This window comes from Pteropus medius, unplaced genomic scaffold (genome assembly GCF_902729225.1).
Source record: "Pteropus medius unplaced genomic scaffold, Ma_sr-lr_union100, whole genome shotgun sequence".
Classification (NCBI taxonomy): domain Eukaryota; kingdom Metazoa; phylum Chordata; class Mammalia; order Chiroptera; family Pteropodidae; genus Pteropus; species Pteropus medius.
In genome coordinates, this window is record NW_024353517.1 from 2,429,840 (window position 1) to 2,448,626 (window position 18,787).

The window sequence follows — 18,787 nt, forward strand, 5'->3', positions numbered from 1 at the left end:
CTCCCCGCACCCCCCAACATGATCACTTCCCCAAAACTCCCAGACTCTTCCTCAGGGATCAGGGGAGAGATGTTACAGCCTTCCCTAACCTTTTGCAGCAGAACACTGTCAAGCCGCATAAGAATTCTGTCAATATCAAGGTACCTGTTTACAAGCAGAGACGTTTTCTCCTGTGGGCGCTTCAGTGATGAGGTGGGGGTCACTGCCATAATGGGGGTTAGTCTACAGTCATGAGAAGGTTCTGCAGACTGGAAGGCTTCACTTTCAAGGCGGTGGCAACTAAGTACAGGGAGTTAAAGCCTGAGAGGATGATCCTACCCACCCTCCCACCCCCAGAAAAAGTGTGGAGAGGTGGCACTGCAGTGGTGGGAAGGCTGGCTGCTCCGTGTTGGGGGGAAGTCGCTGCAGTGATGAGGGACCCCTGCATGGAGTGAGTGGTCACTGGAGTTATCACACAAGCTGAAAATACCTACAGTGATGCGTGAAGGTTTCTGCAGATGAAGGAGCACTTTGCAAAGGAAAGGGGCTGGCTTCTTGGGACGCGCGCGCGCGTGTGTGTGTGTGTGGGGTGGGGTCCAATGGTGATAGGATGCCGGGGTTCGCTGCAGTGATGAGGGAGGATCAGTGCAGTGATGGGTAACCTAGCCAGGGCTGGGGTGCGGGGGAGGGGTGATATTGGGGTAGCTTTGATTGCTGCAGTGCTGGGGGTCTGCAGATAGAGCTACTCTGCTAGATGTGCAGGACGCCTTACTTCCTGAAGGACAGAAAGGGTGGGGCTTCGGTCCCGCATTGATGGAGGGCTGTGCGGTGGCGGAGACGCGGTCCCTGCACTGCGGTGCCCTGTCTGGCTTGAGCAGCCAGGGCTGGCGCGGAGGCGTACAGCGCCCGAAGCGGGAGGTGGCTGGGGGAGTGGGGAGCATCAGCCCCGCTGCAGAGGCAGGAGGGGCGGAGGCGGGCCAGAGCGGCGGCCTTTCCGAGCGTAGGCGGGACCAGCAGCCGCAGGGCCGACGCCCCTGCGCGGACCCAGAGCGGCCGCAGCAGGAGTCTGGAGCCGGATCGCCGCAGGTGCTGGGATTGAGTGCGGCCTCGGGCGCAGAGGCGGCACCACACACCCTTGTCCCGTCGTGGCGCCCAGAACTCCGCAGAGGACGCGACGGTGAGGCTGAGGCTGCCCGTGGGGAAGCAACGAGCCCTAGATCCAGCCCGCAGCATCCCGTGACCGCTCGACTAAGGCGGGCGGCGGCGGCTGCAGCCGCCCCCTACTCCCAGATGAGCTATGCCAGGGTGGGGAGAGGTGCCCTGGACGGATCCCATGAACTCCCCTTGCCCCATCACTTCTCTCGGTCTAGCCTCTGAAAGACCCCCTCCCTTCGCTTTCCCATATCGTTCTTCCCAACCCAACCCCCTCCACTCCTGCCTGCAGCCCCTCTCAGAGCCCGGGTCAGATGAACCGCTGAAGAGAGAAAGACTGCGGCCCTTCGGCTCCCCATCCCACCCCACCCCACCCCTGCTGTCCCTTGCTGTGCTGGGGGCACCCAGGAGGATGTTGGCCCTTTAATCCCTTGCTCCCCACCCAGACCATCTTCCATTTCTCCACCCGCGCCACTTCCGACAGCTGGCAGCCGCGGGGAGCCCCGGGGGGCCGGCAGGTATGGGGGCGGCGATGAGGCCCAAGAGCGGGTGATGGAACAGCTGTGACCTCCCCCCGCCCCTAGAGAAACTGGCGGCGGGACTGCTGGGCGCCTGAAGCGCCAGTTAATCATTAACCCTCCGCTTCCCGGGTCCTTGCGCTGCGGGAAGCTGCTCTCCACCCCGGCTTCCCAGGTAACTGGCGGGATGTGAGTTTCGCCATCCCCCCCTCCCAGCTTCCTTTTCGCCCTTTCCTCGCCACCTGTCGGCTGGGCCTAAGCTGGGATCATCCTTGCGCCCCCTGCAGGTCTTGTCTTTGTGCCTCAGTTAGATTCTACCAGGGGGCTTCCTGGAGTGCGGGTGGGTTGCCCTGGGCTCACCCTGCGCACCCTTTCATCCAGCACTCCTCCCCCAGTGCACCATGCCCGGCCTATACTGCCCCTCCAGCTGGACGCCGCTGACCCTCACCGACTCCTGGGTCCGGGCCTGCGCCAACGGACCCTGCCTCAGCTTGCGGGCCCGACTTACCTACCACAACCCGCAGCCACAGCCGGTGGATGGTGAGGCTGGGTGGGGGCGCGGGGTGATGGGGAACAGGTGCCGGGCGACGTCCGACATCGCTTGTGTCCCGCGCCCCAGGAGTGTTCGTGTACCCGCTGGCCGAGGCCGAAGTGGTATCAGGCTTCGAGGCAGAGGCGGCCGGACGGCGTGTCTCCTTCCAGCTGCAGAGCCGGCGCCGCTCTCAGGCCGCTTGCTGCCGCGCGCTGGGTCCCGGGTTGGGGGCCTCCACGCCCCGCCGCTGCGCGCAGGGTGAGTCCAGGGCTCCCTAGCCCCGTCCCCCAAAAGCCAGTCGCACTCTCGTTTCTGCACCCGCTCTGCGTCGCCCCTCCCTCTCTCTCCCCCAGCCACTGATTTTTTCATTCGTTGATTCATCCTTTTATTCAACAGTTGTGGATTGGGCACCTGACGGGCGCCAGGTGCTGGAGGACTGACCCAGGTCCGACCCAGGGAGACAGATACAGCAGGCAGGCACACATCTGTCTCTCCCTTTTGAGCATTAGCTTCTGAACCTGGGACAGGGTTTTGGTCATCTCCAAGTCCCAGCATCTCACACCAAGGGTCTCAGTGAGTGCTGAGGACAAAAGCCTGCCCCTGTGCTAGGTTTTGTGGCTTGCACTTCATTCTTTCATTTATTTATTTGTACATTCATTTGATTCCTGCACATGGGATTTATCGTCCAAGCGAGAAGTGGCACAGAATCCAGTGCTGTTAAAAAGAGGCACAGAATCCAGTGGTGTTAAAAGCTGGCATAAGCCCAGCAGGTAGAGGCCAGAGTGAGGAATGTTCCAGAAGGAAACAGAGCCAGCATTTGACTGAAAGAAAGGATAGGATATGTTAAAGTGAAGAGGAGGGGAAAGACACTCCAGCGGGGGCAATGGTGTAGGCAAAGGTCTGGAAGTAAGTTGTACTGGATGATGGTAAGAAAATACCTCCCTCATGTTTATAATGATTTATGTTTGACAAAGCCCATTCACTAGTATCACCTTATTTGAATCCAGAGAGGTATGTAATGCAAGTGTTGTTCTTCTTCCCCTTTTATAGGTGATGAAAATAACAGCAATGGTCCCTTATATGTTATTCCTTACCATGATCTTTGAGACAGAGTTTTTATGACTCCCATTTTACAGAGGAAACTGAGGCTCCTGAAAACATGAAAGTTATCAAAGGACAGAGTTAGAAGCCACAGAGCTGAAATCTAAACTGTGCTTTCTCCATTGTAGCAGGCTGTCCCCAAGCCTTAGCTGGCCAGGAAGGAAGCCCCTTTCTTTGTTCTAACCATCCTACTTTCCTTACATCTTTTTCTTCTCTTAATTTATTCAGCAAATATTTCTCAAAAAGAATGGATGAATTATTGTGGGGAAATGAGGTGAAGTAGGGCTGTAAAGGTAGGCTGGGGCCAGACCATATAGGGCCTTGACTACTGCTGTACACGCCTGGCCATTTTTCCCTTAGCAGTAGTGGTGACCACAATGACTCCACCAGTCCCCAAATAAACCTACAATCTTAGTAAAATAATGTGCTTGGTACACAAATGCAGCATTATGTCTCCAGTAAGCTTCTAAACAGATTATTTCTCCTAAACTCCTCTTGGGTAGAAAATTCTGGAACCACTCCTGGTGGGCAATGGAGGAACCTCTAACTATTTATGAGCAGGGGATTTGTGAACAGAATGGATCCCAGGCTATGGGAGATAGTCTACAAGGGAAGGTCCTTTGGGAAGATGATATGCAAGGGTTGAATGAATAGGGGCAGACGCGGAAAGAGGGGCAGAGGATATGGGTCCCCCAGGATCTTGGGGTGATGTGCACATGCCCCGTTCTCCTCAGCCTTCCATTAGCAGTGTTGTCACTGCTCCCTTTCCTGATGACAGCCAGATCCTTTTATCATTAATCTGTCTCTATCTACTGTCATTCATCTTGTCTTTATCATGCTTCACCAACACGCTACCCTATCGTCTCTCCAACCACACAAAGTCCCCCTTGCCCAGGCTCCCCTGACTCAATGCCTGCTCCCACCCCTATCTTCCCCCATCTCTTCTGCTTCCAGCCTCCTCTGACACCTTTTCTCATTTATCATAGGTCATCTCGTCTTGGATCTGGCCCAGGCCCGGTCTGCACTTGTGCTGCCCACTGGCCTCATCGCTGCGGCTGGCACCATGACAGTGACCCTGTGCAGCAGCCGGGAGCTACCCTCAAGGCCTGATGGGGTGCTGTGCATGGCTCTGCCCTCCGTGCTCACCCCACTGGCCCTGCCAGGTCCGCCAGGCCCCCCCAGACCTCCGGGGCTCTGTGACGACAGGTTGGGCCTATGGTGATTCTCTTCATCCCTCCCTCGGCTTCTCTGGGTCTAGTGAGGGTGAGGGGGCTTTGGCAAGGTGCCTGGGGGATGGGTGGGGTGGAGAAGGGCTGAGGCCAGTCAGCCAGAGGGGATAGGGGCCGTGGTAGTGGCCCAATGACCCTCCTCATGCTCCCTTCCAGCCCCACCAGCTGCTTTAGGGTGGGCAGCCCCCAGGAGGAAGGGCTGGCCTGGGAGGAGCCAGCTGCCCCTCCAGATGTGTTCTTAGGCCCTGCCCGCTGCCCTACCCCGTACACCTTCTCCTTCGAGATGCTGGTGACTGGGCCATGCCTGCTGGCAGGTGGGTGCCACTCCCAGTGTAGCTGACTGGGAAATAATTCAAAGTTCAGGGATGGGAGGAACACAGGCAAAAAGAAGATAGGGACCTAAGACTTAGGAACCTCCAGTCCCACGGTGGGAGCATCCTCTGGCCATTTCTCCACAACACATACCTAGGTTTGTCAATGTCATTTTATTTATATGCCATTCCACTCACCAATGGGAAGAGAGAGGCTTACAAAGAGATCAGTCCAAGTGATGAAGTGAAGTTTCCTTGTGCAAAAGGATGCTAAATCAGCATTTGGTTGGTATATAAGTCTTTGACGAGCCAGGAACAGAGTGGGAATCCACCTTCCAGCCCATGAAAGCAGACAAATTCCTCCTTGTCCATCCAACCCTATAGATCAGGCTCCAAAAGCTGAGCTTGCCCCCATACCAATTGTGGTCAGAAAAGGTGATGTTTATGCTCTTAGTACCGACTTGGGTTAGAGCAATCATCACCCCTCTCTGCCTCTATGTCCCTCAGGCCTAGAGAGCCCCTCTCATGCTCTGCGGGCAGATGCCCCCCCTCATGCCAGCTCTGCAACCACCATCTGTGTCACACTGGCAGAGGACCACCTCTGCGACCGGGCCTTGGAGATCCTGCTGTACCCCAGTGGTGAGAGACTGAGGAACACAGTGGGCCAGTTCTGACCTGCTTCAGGACTATCTGGGTAGCACTTTTTCAAGTATAGATTTCTGGGCCCCAAACCAGATGGACCAAGTCATCTGTGAGGGTAGGCCTGGTGGTGTAGGGAGGCTGGACCTGCAAGGTCCTCCCAGGACACTGAGACTGGTCAGCTGGGGTCCAGAGATAGGGCCTTCCCTGACAGAGCTATGTCCCTTCCTCCCCAGAGCCCCACCAGCCACACCTGATGCTGGAAGCTGGCAGCCTGAGCTCAGCAGAGTACGAGGCCCGGGTGAGGGCGCGCCGGGATTTCCAGAGGCTACAGCGAAGGGACATTGATGGGGACCGGCAGGTATTGCTGCTTGGGGGCCTGACCTGGCTCCTGGCCTGACTGCTGGCTGCATTTGTGCATGAGGAGCAGGCAAGCAGACTCATGCTAGGGTGGGTGGAGGTCCTCTGCTCTCAGTAAGACCTCTCAGTAGCTGCCACCACCAACCCAGAGGGCTGATGACTGTTGTCACAGGAAGGCCCACGCAAGTCTCCCTAGGATGTTTCTCAGAGAACAGGTCTAAGCGTGACATAGGCAGAGGATAGCCACCTGTCTCTGCTCTTGCTTTTACTCAAATGACTACAAAAAGTGCCTCCTTAAATAGAAAAAGTTTCCAGGGCTGGGTCCTGTTGCCAGCCCAGATTGGAGTTGCACTAAGCCTGGCCCAGGATGATTCTGAGATCCCATGTTCAGGTGTGGTTCCTGCAGCGACGCTTTCACAAGGACATCCTGCTGAACCCTGTGCTGGTGCTGAGCTTCTGCCCGGACCTGAGCTCCAAGCATGGACAGCTGGGCACAGCTACACGGGAGCTCCTTTTCCTGTTGGATGGCAGCAGTTTAGCATACAAGGCCTGTGGTGGCACAGTGCGGGCAGGACTGGGGGTTGGATGGGGCAGCAGGTCTGAGATAGGCTGCAGCACAGACACACATCTGTACACACACACACATTCTCTCTTTCTCATATTCACACAGATATCTGACTCTCCCAGATCAAGAGCCTCTCTCATACATAAAGTTACATTCAGTCACACCTAATGTGAAACCCAAGTGTCATATACACCTCCAGAGTCACATACACAAATGTCTCTCACAAACACTCAGAGTTTCCCTCACACTCCCAGCTTCTCACTTGCAGAGTCTTTCTCACATACAGTCTCACACACACAGGGCCTCTCTCAGATTACTTCATCCAGGCCCTCATTTTACACACGGCCTGGAGAAGGCAGGCAATCTGGTGTCTCTTCCTCTCTACCAGTGCCCATAGGGCCCGTCTCACACTGTCCTCCCTGGCTCTCCTCAGGATGCCATTGTTTTGGCTGTGAAGTCACTCCCGTCCCAGACGCTCATCAACATGGCCATGTTTGGCACATCGGTGCAGCCCCTCTTCCCAGAGAGCCGGCTTTGCAGTGATGTGAGTGTGGTCTGGGGATTTGAAGGCCTAGTGGAGATGTTTCAGCCCAGCATGGCGTAGCCTGTGCCTTCTCTTTCCAGGACACTGTGCAGCTGATCTGTGAGAGTGTTGAGACGCCACAGGCTGTGAGTGGTCCCCCAGATGTTCTGGCTGTACTGGACTGGGCCATGAGGCAGCCCCAGCACAGGACCCACCCTCGGCAGTTGTTCCTGCTCACTGCTGCCTCACCCATGGCCACCAGTACCCACCAAACCCTGGAGCTCATGAGGTGGCACAGCGGGGCAGCCAGGTATGGGGTGGGCAGAGACAGATGCCTGAGACTGACACCCCTAGGAGGCTTCTGAAGGTCACAGTTGCTTCCCTTCCTTCATCAGGTGCTTCTCCTTTGGGTTAGGGCCTGCCTGCCACCAGCTGCTCCAGGGTCTGTCTGCCCTCAGCAGGGGCCAGGCCTACTTCCCGAGGCCTGAGGAGAGGCTGCAGCCCATGGTGAGCCTGAGCCTGGGGCCTGTTCCCTACCCCTGGAAGTCCTCTCAAGTTACACTGAGCCCGAAACAACCCAATCAGGTCGTGGGGTCAGCCCAGGATTTCTCTACCATTCTGATCCCTATTCTCCCTTGGGATGCCAAGGGAGAGGAGCTGCCAGTGTTTCTGCCAGTGAGGTTCTTCAAGAGGCTAAAGTTGGGAGGGGGGCACAGCCTCTGATCACCCTCAGGTATTATTCTCAGTTGTGTCCTGGTATTGTCATGTCCTTGATAAGGCTTGCCCCATCCATGTGGCACAGCTCAGGCCAGGAGCTTGACCAACCCCTGAGGATTGAGCACTCAGTCTCCTTGCTTGTTCTTATCCCCATTCCTTCCTATGACCCCAGCCTGACCCTCCTCCTCTCAGCCAGAGGCTGAGCAGATTGCATCAGGGGAAGGGCAGTCTTCCGGCTCAGTCGGCTGTGGGGCACTTTTCTCTCTCCCATGGCCTCCCTCTGGCCACACTTTACAGCTGGTGCAGGCTCTGCGGAAGGCACTGGAGCCCGCTTTGAGCGACATCTCTGTGGACTGGTTTGTACCTGATGCGGTGGAGGCACTGCTGACCCCCCGGGAGATCCCAGCACTCTACCCTGGGGACCAGCTGCTCGGTTACTGCTCACTCTTCAAGGTGGACGGCTTCCGGCCCCGCCCCCCTGGGGTAGGCCTGGGCTGGGATTTGGGAAGTGGGGATGGCTGACGCCCCTGCGTCTCTTCCAAACCCTCCTTCCATTTCCTGTGCCTCTCTGCCAAACTCTACTATCCCCAGGACTCCTCAGAGATCACACTGGGCCCCCCAAGGTGACTGCAGCCCATCCCCTCATGAGGTCTTCCACTGAGTTGTCCTGTAAAGTGCTGCCATTGGCTTTTACCAAAAGTCACTATACTACACAGAAAACAGCTCCAGCATTTGCTGTGAGATTTTTGCCAAAACTTGCTCATTATTTCACACAGTGCTCTACAGAAAGCACCATCCGATTATTTCCTATAACATTCATGGACACCTGGAGCACAGTCTAGATGAAATCTCAGATCCCAATTCTGCCATGCACTAGCCATCGATTTTAGGCAAGTCACTTAACCTCTCTGAGTCCATTGCCTCATGCTGATTTTTTCCATAGGATTATTGTAATAAGAGGTCATAATATATGCGTTCTTGGTAAAATACTTGACACATAGTAGGAGTTTAAGAAATGATACTTATTTTATTATTTAAAGCTTTCTCTAGAAGAACTAAGCATACTTCCTCCTTTTTGATCACGAGAGATATATAATGGACTGTTTGCCTTTTTGCCTGGTTGCTAGGAAGATCAGGGCCAAACCTGAAGCTCAGTTACAGCAGCTATATCAACCCTATGATTAGCATTGATGCTTCCTCCTTACTTAGTACTGGGCTTTTATTTCTGCTTTATTAACTTTATTGCCTCTTGCAGTTAGCCATCTTAAATCCTGTTTAGAAAGAGGTAGTGTGTAACTACAATCATTTTTTTTCCTCAATGGTTATCCCTCTCTAGGGCCAAGAGCCTGGCTGGCAGAGCTTGGGCGGCTCTGCGTTCCCATCTCCAGAGGAGGTGCCATCTGCCACCAGCCCTGGCACTGAGCCCACTGGAACCTCAGAGCCACTGGGAACAGGCACTGTGTCAGGAGAGCTGTCCAGCCCATGGGCTGCTGGGGACTCAGAGCAGAGTGAGTGCTGGGTGTATGTGTGTGGCAGTGTTAGAAGAGTAGGCAGTGGGAGAGGGCTGGGGTCCATTCTCCTGCCTCCATCAGGTACTGATGTTCTGACAGACCCAGTCACGGACTCTGGACCCAACCCCTCTTCTGACACAGCCATATGGCGCCGCATCTTCCAGTCCTCGTACATTCGGGAACAATATGTGCTCACCCACTGCTCTGCCAGCCCAGAGCCAGGCCCAGGCTCCACAGGCAGCAGTGAGTCCCCTGGCTCCCTTGAGGGCAGTGCCCCCCTGGATCCCCCTTCTCAGCAGGGCTGCCGAAGCCTGGCCTGGGGAGAACCTGCAGCATCCCGTTCCTGTCCCCTGCCTCCACCCCCACTGGCTTCAGTCAAGGTGAGAATCAGTCCACATCCATTTACTGTCTCTCCAGCTAGTATTTATTGACCATCTGCTGTATGCCATACATTGTGCAGTGGTTACTATTAAATCTAGCTGAAGAGCTAAATGGGTAAATCTATAATGATGATACCATGCAACATACAGTGCTGAGCCTAGGGACATGGTGTTATGGGGGCTCAGAGTCAAAGCGACTTAACCCTGTCTGAGGGAGTAAGGAAAGAGCCATATATGGAAGAATAAGTAGCCAGGCAAAGAGGGAGACTACATGAACAAAAACAAAGACAAGCAACAACCTTAAGTGAGAAATAGGGTGTGGAATGAGATGACTCTGAGAAGGGGGCCAGAGGCCATAAGGAGCCTGGCCTTTCTCCTAAGGGTGGTGAGCAGCCATTCAGGGTTTCAGACAAAGGCGTAGGTGACCAGTTGTATGTGTATGTATGATGGCTGGGAGCTCTAGATTCCTTGACTAGTGGACCTTATTTCTCATATGCAGGTTGGGGCCTTGAGTGCTGAGGTGCTGGGCCGTCAACATAGAGCAGCTCTTGCTGGCCGAAGCCTGTCATCACCCCCAGGCAGGGTGAACCCAGTTCCTGCACACCCCCGGCACCCCTCTCTGGGTACAGCACCAGATGAGCCAGGCCCTGAGCCAGGGCAGCAGCTGGGACAAGGCCTGGATGACTCAGGTAAGGGTTAGATGGGCAGCTGAATTCTGACACTAAGAAGGCCTTGGGGAGGTGGAGTCCAGGGTACCACACTGCCTGTTGCTGCCATTGTCTCCTCAGGAAACCTGCTCTCCCCAGCCCCAATGGAGTGGGACATGTTGATGGAACCACCCTTCTTGTTCACGGCTGTGCCCCCCAATGGGGAATCGGCCCCCGCAGCAATGCCACTGCCTCCCCAGGCTCCACGCTGCCATGTGGTGATCCGGGCCCAGTGTGGGGAGCAGCCTATGTGCTGGGAGGTGGGTATTGGGTTAGAGACACTATGGGGGCCTGGGGATGATGGCTCACTACCTCCATCACCCCCTGAAAGAGAAGGTGTTTGGGACCAAGCACTCCATCGGCTGACAGCAGCTTCCGTGGTTCGGGACAATGAGCAGCTGGCTCTCCGAGGAGGGGCTGAGACCATAGCTGACTGGGGTAAGTTGCTGATGGGCCCAGTCAGGGCCCAAGGAGCCTGTATGGGGAAGAGTGGCGGAGGTATAGGTCGGTGTGTTTGATCACTCCTATACCTCACATATAACGAGGTGGCTCACCCACATTGACAAGGGAAAAAAAAATAAGCAGGGCAATGGGGAAAAAAAGGATAATAAAATGGAGTGGAGAATGAAGTTTTATTAAAGATGCAGACCATGAGGTTATATGCCTTTGCAACCTAGGACCCTAAATTGGCAAGCTTTTTAGCAGCCAACAGAGGGAAATGTGATCTTGTAATGATTCACAGTACCCATAACAGTTTTTAAAAATGTCATTCAGGAAGACTGTGAAAATCTAAGTTAAAATTTCAGTTCTTCAGTTGCACTAGCCATACTTCAAGTGCTTTATAGTCATATGTGACTAGTGGCTACCATATTGGATCATGCAGATATAGACTATTTCTATCATCACATAAAGTTCTATTGGCAGTAATGAAATGAGTGGACGGAAAAGGCACCAGTCAATGCTTCGTGAGTGGTATCCAGAATGTTGAATTTCTGGGTGACCAGGGGGCCTACCCTTGCTATGGGTTGAGGGTTCAGCCTAACCACTTCCTGTCAAAGTTGGGGAGTCCAAGCTGGTCCTGACCCTGAGAAAGAACTCCACTCTGTTCAAAAGTGGACAGAGGGAGCAGCGAGATTTTTTTCTATGAAGCCCTCTGTAGAGGGAATGCACTCTGTGATGGGAATGCACACCCTTCTGTTCAGCATACTGCTCCTTGGTTTCATAGGCCATGCCCGGAGGTCCTGGCTCCGAGCCCTTCAGACAAGCAAGGTCAGCTCTGTCCCCTCCTGCTTCACCTGCCCTGTAGCTGTGGACGCTATCACTAGGGAGGTCCTGCCCTTGGCCTTGCAGGTGCAGAGTTCAGGTAGGGTCCCACCCAGGTGACCTCTCAGGTGCTGGCCCTCACTTCATTGGCCACCCTCCCACACAAACTTCGGCCCTGTCTTCTGTGCCTCTGCAGAGCCAGCAGAGCCCTCAGGTACCCCTCCTGCCTCTCAGGGCCATCTAGACACAGCTCCTCTGCCCACCGTTGTCCACTCTAAAGGTAACACCCAAATCTGTGGAAATGGTAGGGAGCAATTGGGCTTAGGGACCACCACTGACACTGATTGGCTCCACTGCAGGACTTAAGGGAAGCTCTCTGGCAGGTGGCTGGGACCTGGACCAAAATGGCAACTCCAAGTCTGCTATGGGGGACCCAGCGGCCCCCTCTGGAGGTCCTCACCACCTGCCCTCCCAGCCTCCCTCTAGGCTCAGCCTCGGCCTTGGGAAGGCCAGAAGCCCAAGCAGCCGTAGACTCTGCAACCCCAACATGGGCCAGGCCAGTGACCACAACAGTGAAGGCAGCAACCATGACTACCTGCCCCTGGTGAGGACTCGGGAGGTGGAGGGTGGTGTTGCCAGGCCGTTGTCTCAGCTCACTTCTCCCCCCACCTCCTCTCTCCTCAGGTACGGTTGCAAGAGGCCCCTGGCTCCTTCCGCCTGGACGCGCCCTTTTGCACGGCGGTGTGCATCCCACAGGAGCGCCTGTGCCGTGCCTCACCTTTTGCTGCGCACCGCGCCAGCCTCAGCCCCACCGCAGCCTCATCTCCCTGGGCACTTCTGGGACCTAGTGTCGGCCAGAGCGACAGTGCCACGGCCTCCTACAGCCAATCTCCCAGCTCAGGCTCCGAGGGTCCAGGCCAAGCAGACAGTGGGCGGGGCTCAGACACGGAGGCCTCGGAGGGGGCAGACGGGACTGGAGGCACTGACCTGCGGAGCCGGACCTGGGCCACGGCCGTGGCACTCGCGTGGCTGGAGCACCGCTGTGCCGCTGCCTTCGGCGAGTGGGAACTAGCAGCTGCTAAGGCCGACTGTTGGTTGCGGGCACAGCACCTGCCCGACGGCCTTGACCTGGCCGCCCTCAAGGCTGCGGCCCGGGGGCTCTTCCTGCTGCTGCGCCACTGGGACCAGAACTTGCAGCTACACCTGTTGTGTTACAGCCCAGCAAACATGTGAGGGCTGCCCATTGCTCGGCCTGCGCCCCTCAACACACTCAAGTCACTGCCACCCAGGCCAGGTTCTCGGTGCTGGGAAGGGGTAGGTTGGTGACAGCCTGCCCTCCACTGCTTCCATCCCCTTCCCAGAATCCTCTTGCCCCCACAGAAAGTGCCTGCGTGTGCTCTCTCCTGCTCCTCCCACCCTCCTGTCCCCTCTGAGCTCTGTGTAGTGCAGAAGGGGAGAGAGCCACAGTCCCCAAATCCTATGCAATAAAGTGCCTCTTAGGACTGGCTGCGTGAGTTCTTTATCTGTTGTATGCACGCCCCTCACAGCTTGGTCCAGGAACCTCTATGTAGGCTGCACAAAAGTGGACTTGGTAAGGTTTATTGGGAAAGTCTCACAGAGTCCATCTGCATCCAGGGTCCTGAGAATGGAGTAGAAGTGAATCTCAGTGGGCTTTCTTGCTGTGCTGGATACTCTTGGGGAAAGGCTGGGGGCCCAGCCAGAGCTGCAGCAAGATGACAGCATGGCATACATGCAGTGCAGCAGAGCTGCAGGATGTGGATGGATATGTGTTCCAGGAGAGCTCAATGAGGCCCAGCACCAGCAACCTGGAGATGAGAAATAAGCTCCAGGTTTCGTCCCGTTTCTAGGCCCCATACCTTCAGCTCACCCCCAGCCCCTCCGGGGTCATAGCCTTGGGATGAGGAGCTCTCTAGCCCTTCCCACTCCCCCAGGTTGTCCCAGATGGTACCTGAGCAGGTGTGTGAGCCGGCGTGCAGGCGTAGCCCACAGGAGGTAGGGCAGTGTGTGGAAATACCAGACGTAGAACTGGTAGTGGAGAGAACGGCTAAAGCAGATGCCAATGAAGTTGGAGGTGAAGAGGGTAGAAACTATCTGTATGCAGTGGTCAAGGCCAAGGGCAGGAGCAGAGGGGGTAGGAGTTGGGGTTAGGGGTGGGATAGGGGTAGGCAGGGAGGTTCCAAAGCAGAGGGGTAGAAGTTTTTGGGTCAGACACCCCCTGGCTCTGCTATTCTTAACTGCATACCTTTGGGGAAGTTTCGTAACCTCTCTGGACCTGCTCCTCAATCTAACTTGGGGACAGTAATACCTAGGGCCGAAAGGCCTAGTGAGTATCATTTACTAGCTGAGTAACCTTGGTAAATTACTTAACCTCTGAAAGCCTAATTCTGCCATCTGTAAATGATAATAAAAATATGTCCCTATATCAGGATCTCTTATAAGCTTTAAATATTAGAATGTGTGTAAAGCTCTCAGCACAGCACCAGGCAGAGGGTGAGCACTCACAGTGCTAACTCAACAATATTTAGACTCGAGAATAAAATATGCTTAAATATGTAAGTGTTTAGCAGAGTGCTTGGTACATAGAGTAGAAGCTCTATGATGAACCCTGTAGCTATTACTGGTGCCTCTTTTTCCCTCCCCTAGTCACCAGCCATTTAGGGCTACCTAACCAGGGACCCCATCTACACCTAGAGAGGGCAAGACTTACCTTCCCATGATTTAAAGGATATGATTGGGTGTGAGGGGCTGGGGTGGAACCTTCCTTTTGGAGGGATCCTTCAGCAGTGACAGGATACTTTCCCCAGTCCTGGGGAGAAGTCGTTCAGACATTTATAAAGCCTCCATTATGGGCCAAGCTCAACTCACCTGCATGAGGTCAACATCTCCCCTAAGCAGCCCCTAAGGCCCAGGCCCCCAACTCTGCCCATGGCACTGCTCCCCTTTCTCACCTGTGCCACTTGCAGAGAACAAAGAGCAAGAGCATGATGAGGTGGGTGGCCAATAGTGCCAGGTGGAAGGCACGATGCAGGAAGAGGGCCTCGGGGAGGAAGCGCCAGTTCACTGTCCAGCGGAAGAGAAACTGGCGGCCAAGGTCAAAGGAGCGGGAAAGGTAACCGACAGGGTTCTCCAGCAGGAAGGGCAGCCCCAGCACTACCTGAGGATGGGTATGATGTCAGCAGAGCTGCTCAGGCTCACACTCAGCCTCATGTTAATCACTGAGCAGAGTGGGAATAGGGTGTAGGTCTCAGAGGGGCACTGATTCCCATCAGGAAGAACAAGAAAGCCAGCCCCTCTCACCACTCACCCTTACCCTAGGCCAGAGCCTGGGCCAAAGAAGCCGAGACAGGTAACGATACTGCTTTATATTGTGATTCACCAAGTCATAAATGGGCAGAGCTAGAAAAGCCCTAAGAGACGATATAGTTCAATACCCTTATTTTACAGCTAAAGAAACCAAAGCCCAGAAGTAGTGGCTGCCCAGCCCAGAATCAACTTCTGTCTCACGGTTTTGAGGAAGTCTCAAGGATGGAAGGAGGCCAGACAGAGTGGCCTCCCCTTCACTAAAAAGGAGAATGGGTGAGGCAAGAGTACCTGTAGGACAGCACAGATGCCCAGCTTGGGGAGGGCCCCACGGAGGCCAAATTGTGTGAGGAGAAGAAATAGTAACCCAGGCGCAAAAAGGAGCACGTTCATCTTCACAGAGACTGCCAGGCTAGGGTAGGTAGAAAAGAGGAAGGGAGATCAGCATCAGGGCCATGTATCCCAACCAAAGATGTCCCCCAACCACCACCATCACAGCAACTCTTCCCCTCCCCTGCCAGCAAGCTCAAGGATGGGGCCCACATTCAGAACTGCTAGAGGGAGGGTAAGGCAGCCTGGGAGGAGGCTGGAGGTAGGAACAGATACCTAGTCTCTATGTCCAGACCGAGCGAGCAAATATGTATTGGGTATTAAGAATGTTCAATGACCAGCTCCAACAAGAGGTGCTGTCTGGAAGGAGAAGAGGATGGGGAGAGGAAGAAGTGTGTGTGTGTTGGAGGCCGGGTGGAGACTTTCTATAGATCCTGGACTCACCTAGTGGGGCCCTGACTGACCCACACTATCTGGCCATTCCTTTACTTCCTCTGCTGCAGAAAACTGGGGAGAAAGTGATGAAAATACAAAAAGAAAGGGGACCAGAAGGGAGGGTTGTTGACCTGAAACAGCAGCAGCCCCAGCCCCAGCGCTGGGCCAGCAGAAGATTGATACTGAGGAACAGCAGCGCCATGGCCACTGGGTCATTGAAGAGCCGCAACACGAAGATGGAGTGGACACGGTAAGAGGCGCAGCACATGAAGAAAAAGACGAAGGGAGGTACCTGAGAGGTGGGCACAGTGGGGAGGTCAGCTCACCAACTTTGAGCCATCCCTACTCCTTGGCCCTCCCAGGTTGGGGACCCTGGTTCTGGTAGCACAGACTCACCTTGCAGGTCTGGTGGTAGATCAAAAAGACAAGCAGCAAGGTGGCCAGGTAGAGCCCAGCAAAGATGTGCTGGGCCATGCGGATGTCAGTGCCCTGGCCAGTGGCATAGTATAGCCCCATAAAGATGTACACAAAGCCAGCTGGGTACCTGGAAGATGAGAGGGAATGTGAGTCTGGGTCAGGCTACCCAGCCTGGTATCAAGTCAGCTCCTCATGTACTTGCTGAACTTCCTATCCCCACTCACACAAGAGGTCCAGTGTCACCCTGCAGTTGGGTATAGTCATAGGTGCCATTGATGACACCCTCCACCTCAGCCATGTAGGCCTTCCAGTCAATCTCTGTATCTGGAAAAACACAAGATGGTGTGGTTACTTCCAAGTCCAGAACTTGTCTGCCCCCCACACTGCCAGCCCATCCAAATTCAGAGTTCCAGCTCATTTTTAGGACTTCTATCACAACCCCTTACCTAACTGCCTACCAGACATCCTCTGGGTAAACCCAGGCACCTCACACTCAACATGTCTGTAATTGAACTCATAATCTCCTACTCCAAATTCGTTCCCCTTCCTGAGTTCCATGAATGGCGCCATCAACCTCCTAGCTGCCCAAGTCACGAATCTGGGTATCATCTTTGATACTTTCTTCTCTCTCATTTCCTACCCTCAACAACCATGTCCTACCTATTCTTCATCCTATGTATCTCTACTATCTTATCCTTCTCTACTGTTACATACCTAAATGTGGGCCTAACACAATCTCTAGCCTCAATGATGCAATAGCTTCCTAATTAGGCTACGAGCTTCCACATTTGCCCCACCACAATATATTTGCCACCCTGCAACCAGAGTTCTCCTTATAATAGAAATTATATCATGTGTCTACTTAAAACCCTTCAATGATTCCTCGAGGCTCTTAAGATAAAGACCAAACTCTTATTATTCTCATTTTCAGAGGAGGAACCTATAAATTATTGAGGTTAAGTGACTAGCTCAAGATCAGCCAGCTAGGAAGAGTAGAGTTGAAACTGGAACTCATGGAGTCCTAAATTCTTAACCATCATGCTAACTATCTCCTTAACACAGCTTACAGACCCCTTCATGATATGGTCTCAACTTCTGTAATCTCATTTCTTAGTACTACCCTCACTTGCTCTAAGAAGAATTCTTTCACTTCCTCAAAGGAACCAGACTTGATTGGTTTTCGATACAGGATCCTTTCTGCCTAGAGTACTCTTCCCCTTCTTATCTCTTCAAATGGCTAGCTCTTGCCTTTCAAGGGGGAACTCCAGAAAGCCTTCTCTGACAAATTGAGTCTGGCTTAAGTGCCCTCTTGTGTCTTTTATATCACCTTGTTTTACTGTCATGACAAATATGATGCATTGTAATTTTCTGCTAACTTATCTTTGTCTGGGTCTACACATCCAAGTAAGAAATGTGTCTTTTTCACCACTGTATCCTTAGCACCTAGCATAGTGTTAGGCATATAATAAGCACCCAACAAATATGAATTGAATTGATAATCGTCTTTAGCAAGAAAGCCTCAAGCCCAGTGATTTCGGTCTGGAAAAAAGCCGCAAATAATGCCAAACAGACTCAAGTGGTCATAAAATGCCATCGTTGAGAAGAGACTTTCAAGATCCCAGAATTGAACAGATGAGAAAATTGAGATCCAGCAGGGGAAGTCATGTGTCCAAAGCCACAGAGACAAGTAGCAGCAGCAGCAGCAGCAGCAGCTGTACATTAACTCGGACCCAGGTCTTCTGACTTCTAGGCTGGTTTACTTTCTTAGCTTGGAAGCTGGACGTTGCGAGCAGAGGGCCAATCTCTAGGGTCGTCTCTTCCGTCATAGAGGAGGAATTAAAATAGGGTTTGGTTTTCTGTGGAGCAGGCTTGCGACGTGGGTAAAAGGTATGAGTCTGCAAGTGATGACTGAGTGGATCAGGGGTCTGGTTTGAGCTCCAAATCTGAGGGCAGGTTTGAGTGGGAGTTCGAGTTCAGGTCCACCTCCCTCACACCTCTCCCCCCCCTCCCTCCCCCCTCCCTCCCTCCCCTCCCCCTCGGCGCACTCACATGCCACCCTGTGAATGACCCAGAAGGTGATGCCCACCTCCGCCAGGCAGAGGCAGGCGGCCACCAGCAGAGTGTAGCGCGGCTCCAGCAGCAGTAGGCGCCGCTCTTGCCAGGCGCGCCGCAGCCATTGCCCGCAGAATCCAGCTGCCCGGGCTGCGGATCCCACCCGGCCACGCTTCCGCATGCCCGCCGCCATCTTGACGGTGCGCCACTCATGTGGGCCCGCCACCCTGGAAGCCGAACCCTCTGGCATTTAGGTTCCGCTCCGCGCGCTCGGTGTCCTAACGCAGAGAACGCTGACCCGAGTTGCCAGAGTTCTTATTTACTCCACTAAAATTTACTTCTTCTACATCGGTCTCTCCTGGTGGACTGCACGCTCCGTACGAGCAGGAATGGTCCCACTCTTTAATATATACTTAGTCCTGGGCACACAGGAGCTAAGGTGTATTGAACCTCTGCCAGAAAAACAACCTTCCTGCCCGCCTACCCCCGGCCCCTCTCCGCCCAGCATAACACTTCATCTGTGTTGGGAAACCTCGCGTTCATGCCAGTCTTTCCTGGAGGGCAAAACTTGTGTCACTCCCCTCCTGCCATCCCTCAGTGCCTTCCGGGTGCTCAAAACTGGGAAGAAGTTAATCTTCTATTAATTTTCAGACTTAATAGAAGGAGCCGGTCAAATCGAAAATATGAGAGGGGGCACTGATGAGCCAAAGTGCGTCTCACACCAGAAACGTGGCTCTCAGAAGTG

At 54.2% G+C, this 18,787-nt stretch overlaps 2 protein-coding genes across 15 annotated transcripts; one reads left to right on the forward strand and one right to left on the reverse strand.

Annotated features, from left to right (window-relative positions):
* The first annotated feature begins 964 nt into the window (after nucleotides 1–964).
* VWA5B2 (von Willebrand factor A domain containing 5B2) lies at nucleotides 965–12,994 on the forward strand. 11 transcript variants are annotated; one of them, XM_039850597.1, is made up of 21 exons: nucleotides 1,025–1,284; nucleotides 1,716–1,824; nucleotides 2,045–2,189; nucleotides 2,269–2,439; nucleotides 4,269–4,500; nucleotides 4,668–4,825; nucleotides 5,330–5,461; nucleotides 5,698–5,822; nucleotides 6,213–6,368; nucleotides 6,820–6,930; nucleotides 7,011–7,219; nucleotides 7,305–7,416; nucleotides 7,924–8,109; nucleotides 8,963–9,134; nucleotides 9,219–9,517; nucleotides 10,017–10,206; nucleotides 10,306–10,662; nucleotides 11,450–11,587; nucleotides 11,684–11,767; nucleotides 11,847–12,091; nucleotides 12,172–12,994. In XM_039850597.1, the coding sequence occupies exons 1-21, from the start codon at nucleotides 1,277–1,279 to the stop codon at nucleotides 12,718–12,720; spliced, it is 3,888 nt and encodes a 1,295-aa protein (XP_039706531.1). In that variant the 5' UTR covers nucleotides 1,025–1,276; the 3' UTR covers nucleotides 12,721–12,994. The 11 variants fall into 11 exon arrangements, with proteins under 11 accessions (XP_039706527.1, XP_039706530.1, XP_039706528.1 ...); XM_039850599.1 differs by having other exon boundaries at nucleotides 1,025–1,156; nucleotides 2,031–2,189; XM_039850598.1 differs by having other exon boundaries at nucleotides 1,031–1,156.
* On the reverse strand, nucleotides 12,991–18,264 carry ALG3 (ALG3 alpha-1,3- mannosyltransferase). 4 transcript variants are annotated; one of them, XM_039850616.1, is made up of 9 exons: nucleotides 18,077–18,264; nucleotides 16,215–16,314; nucleotides 15,970–16,117; nucleotides 15,705–15,865; nucleotides 15,100–15,220; nucleotides 14,457–14,662; nucleotides 14,238–14,314; nucleotides 13,457–13,601; nucleotides 12,991–13,313 (listed from the first exon to the last, which is right to left on the reverse strand). In XM_039850616.1, exons 1-9 carry the CDS (start codon nucleotides 18,165–18,167, stop codon nucleotides 13,151–13,153), a joined length of 1,212 nt encoding a protein of 403 aa, XP_039706550.1. In that variant the 5' UTR covers nucleotides 18,168–18,264; the 3' UTR covers nucleotides 12,991–13,150. The 4 variants fall into 4 exon arrangements, with proteins under 4 accessions (XP_039706550.1, XP_039706549.1, XP_039706552.1 ...); XM_039850615.1 differs by having other exon boundaries at nucleotides 13,056–13,313; nucleotides 18,040–18,263; XM_039850618.1 differs by lacking the exon at nucleotides 18,077–18,264 and adding an exon at nucleotides 17,318–17,806 and having other exon boundaries at nucleotides 13,056–13,313.
* Between the last annotated feature and the right edge of the window lie 523 nt (nucleotides 18,265–18,787).

Coding starts and splice junctions, on each gene's coding strand:
- VWA5B2 (XM_039850597.1), top strand. Junction 8,110..8,962: donor TCCGGCCCCGCCCCCCTGGG/GTAGGCCTGGGC, acceptor ATCCCTCTCTAG/GGCCAAGAGCCTGGCTGGCA. Junction 12,092..12,171: donor ACCATGACTACCTGCCCCTG/GTGAGGACTCGG, acceptor CTCTCTCCTCAG/GTACGGTTGCAAGAGGCCCC.
- ALG3 (XM_039850615.1), bottom strand. CDS start 18,235: ATGGCGGCGGGCATGCGGAAGCGTGGCCGGGTGGGATCCGCAGCCCGG. Junction 14,663..15,099: donor GCATCTGTGCTGTCCTACAG/GTACTCTTGCCT, acceptor ACCCATCCTCAG/GTAGTGCTGGGGCTGCCCTT. Junction 14,315..14,456: donor GTTCTCTGCAAGTGGCACAG/GTGAGAAAGGGG, acceptor ACTTCTCCCCAG/GACTGGGGAAAGTATCCTGT.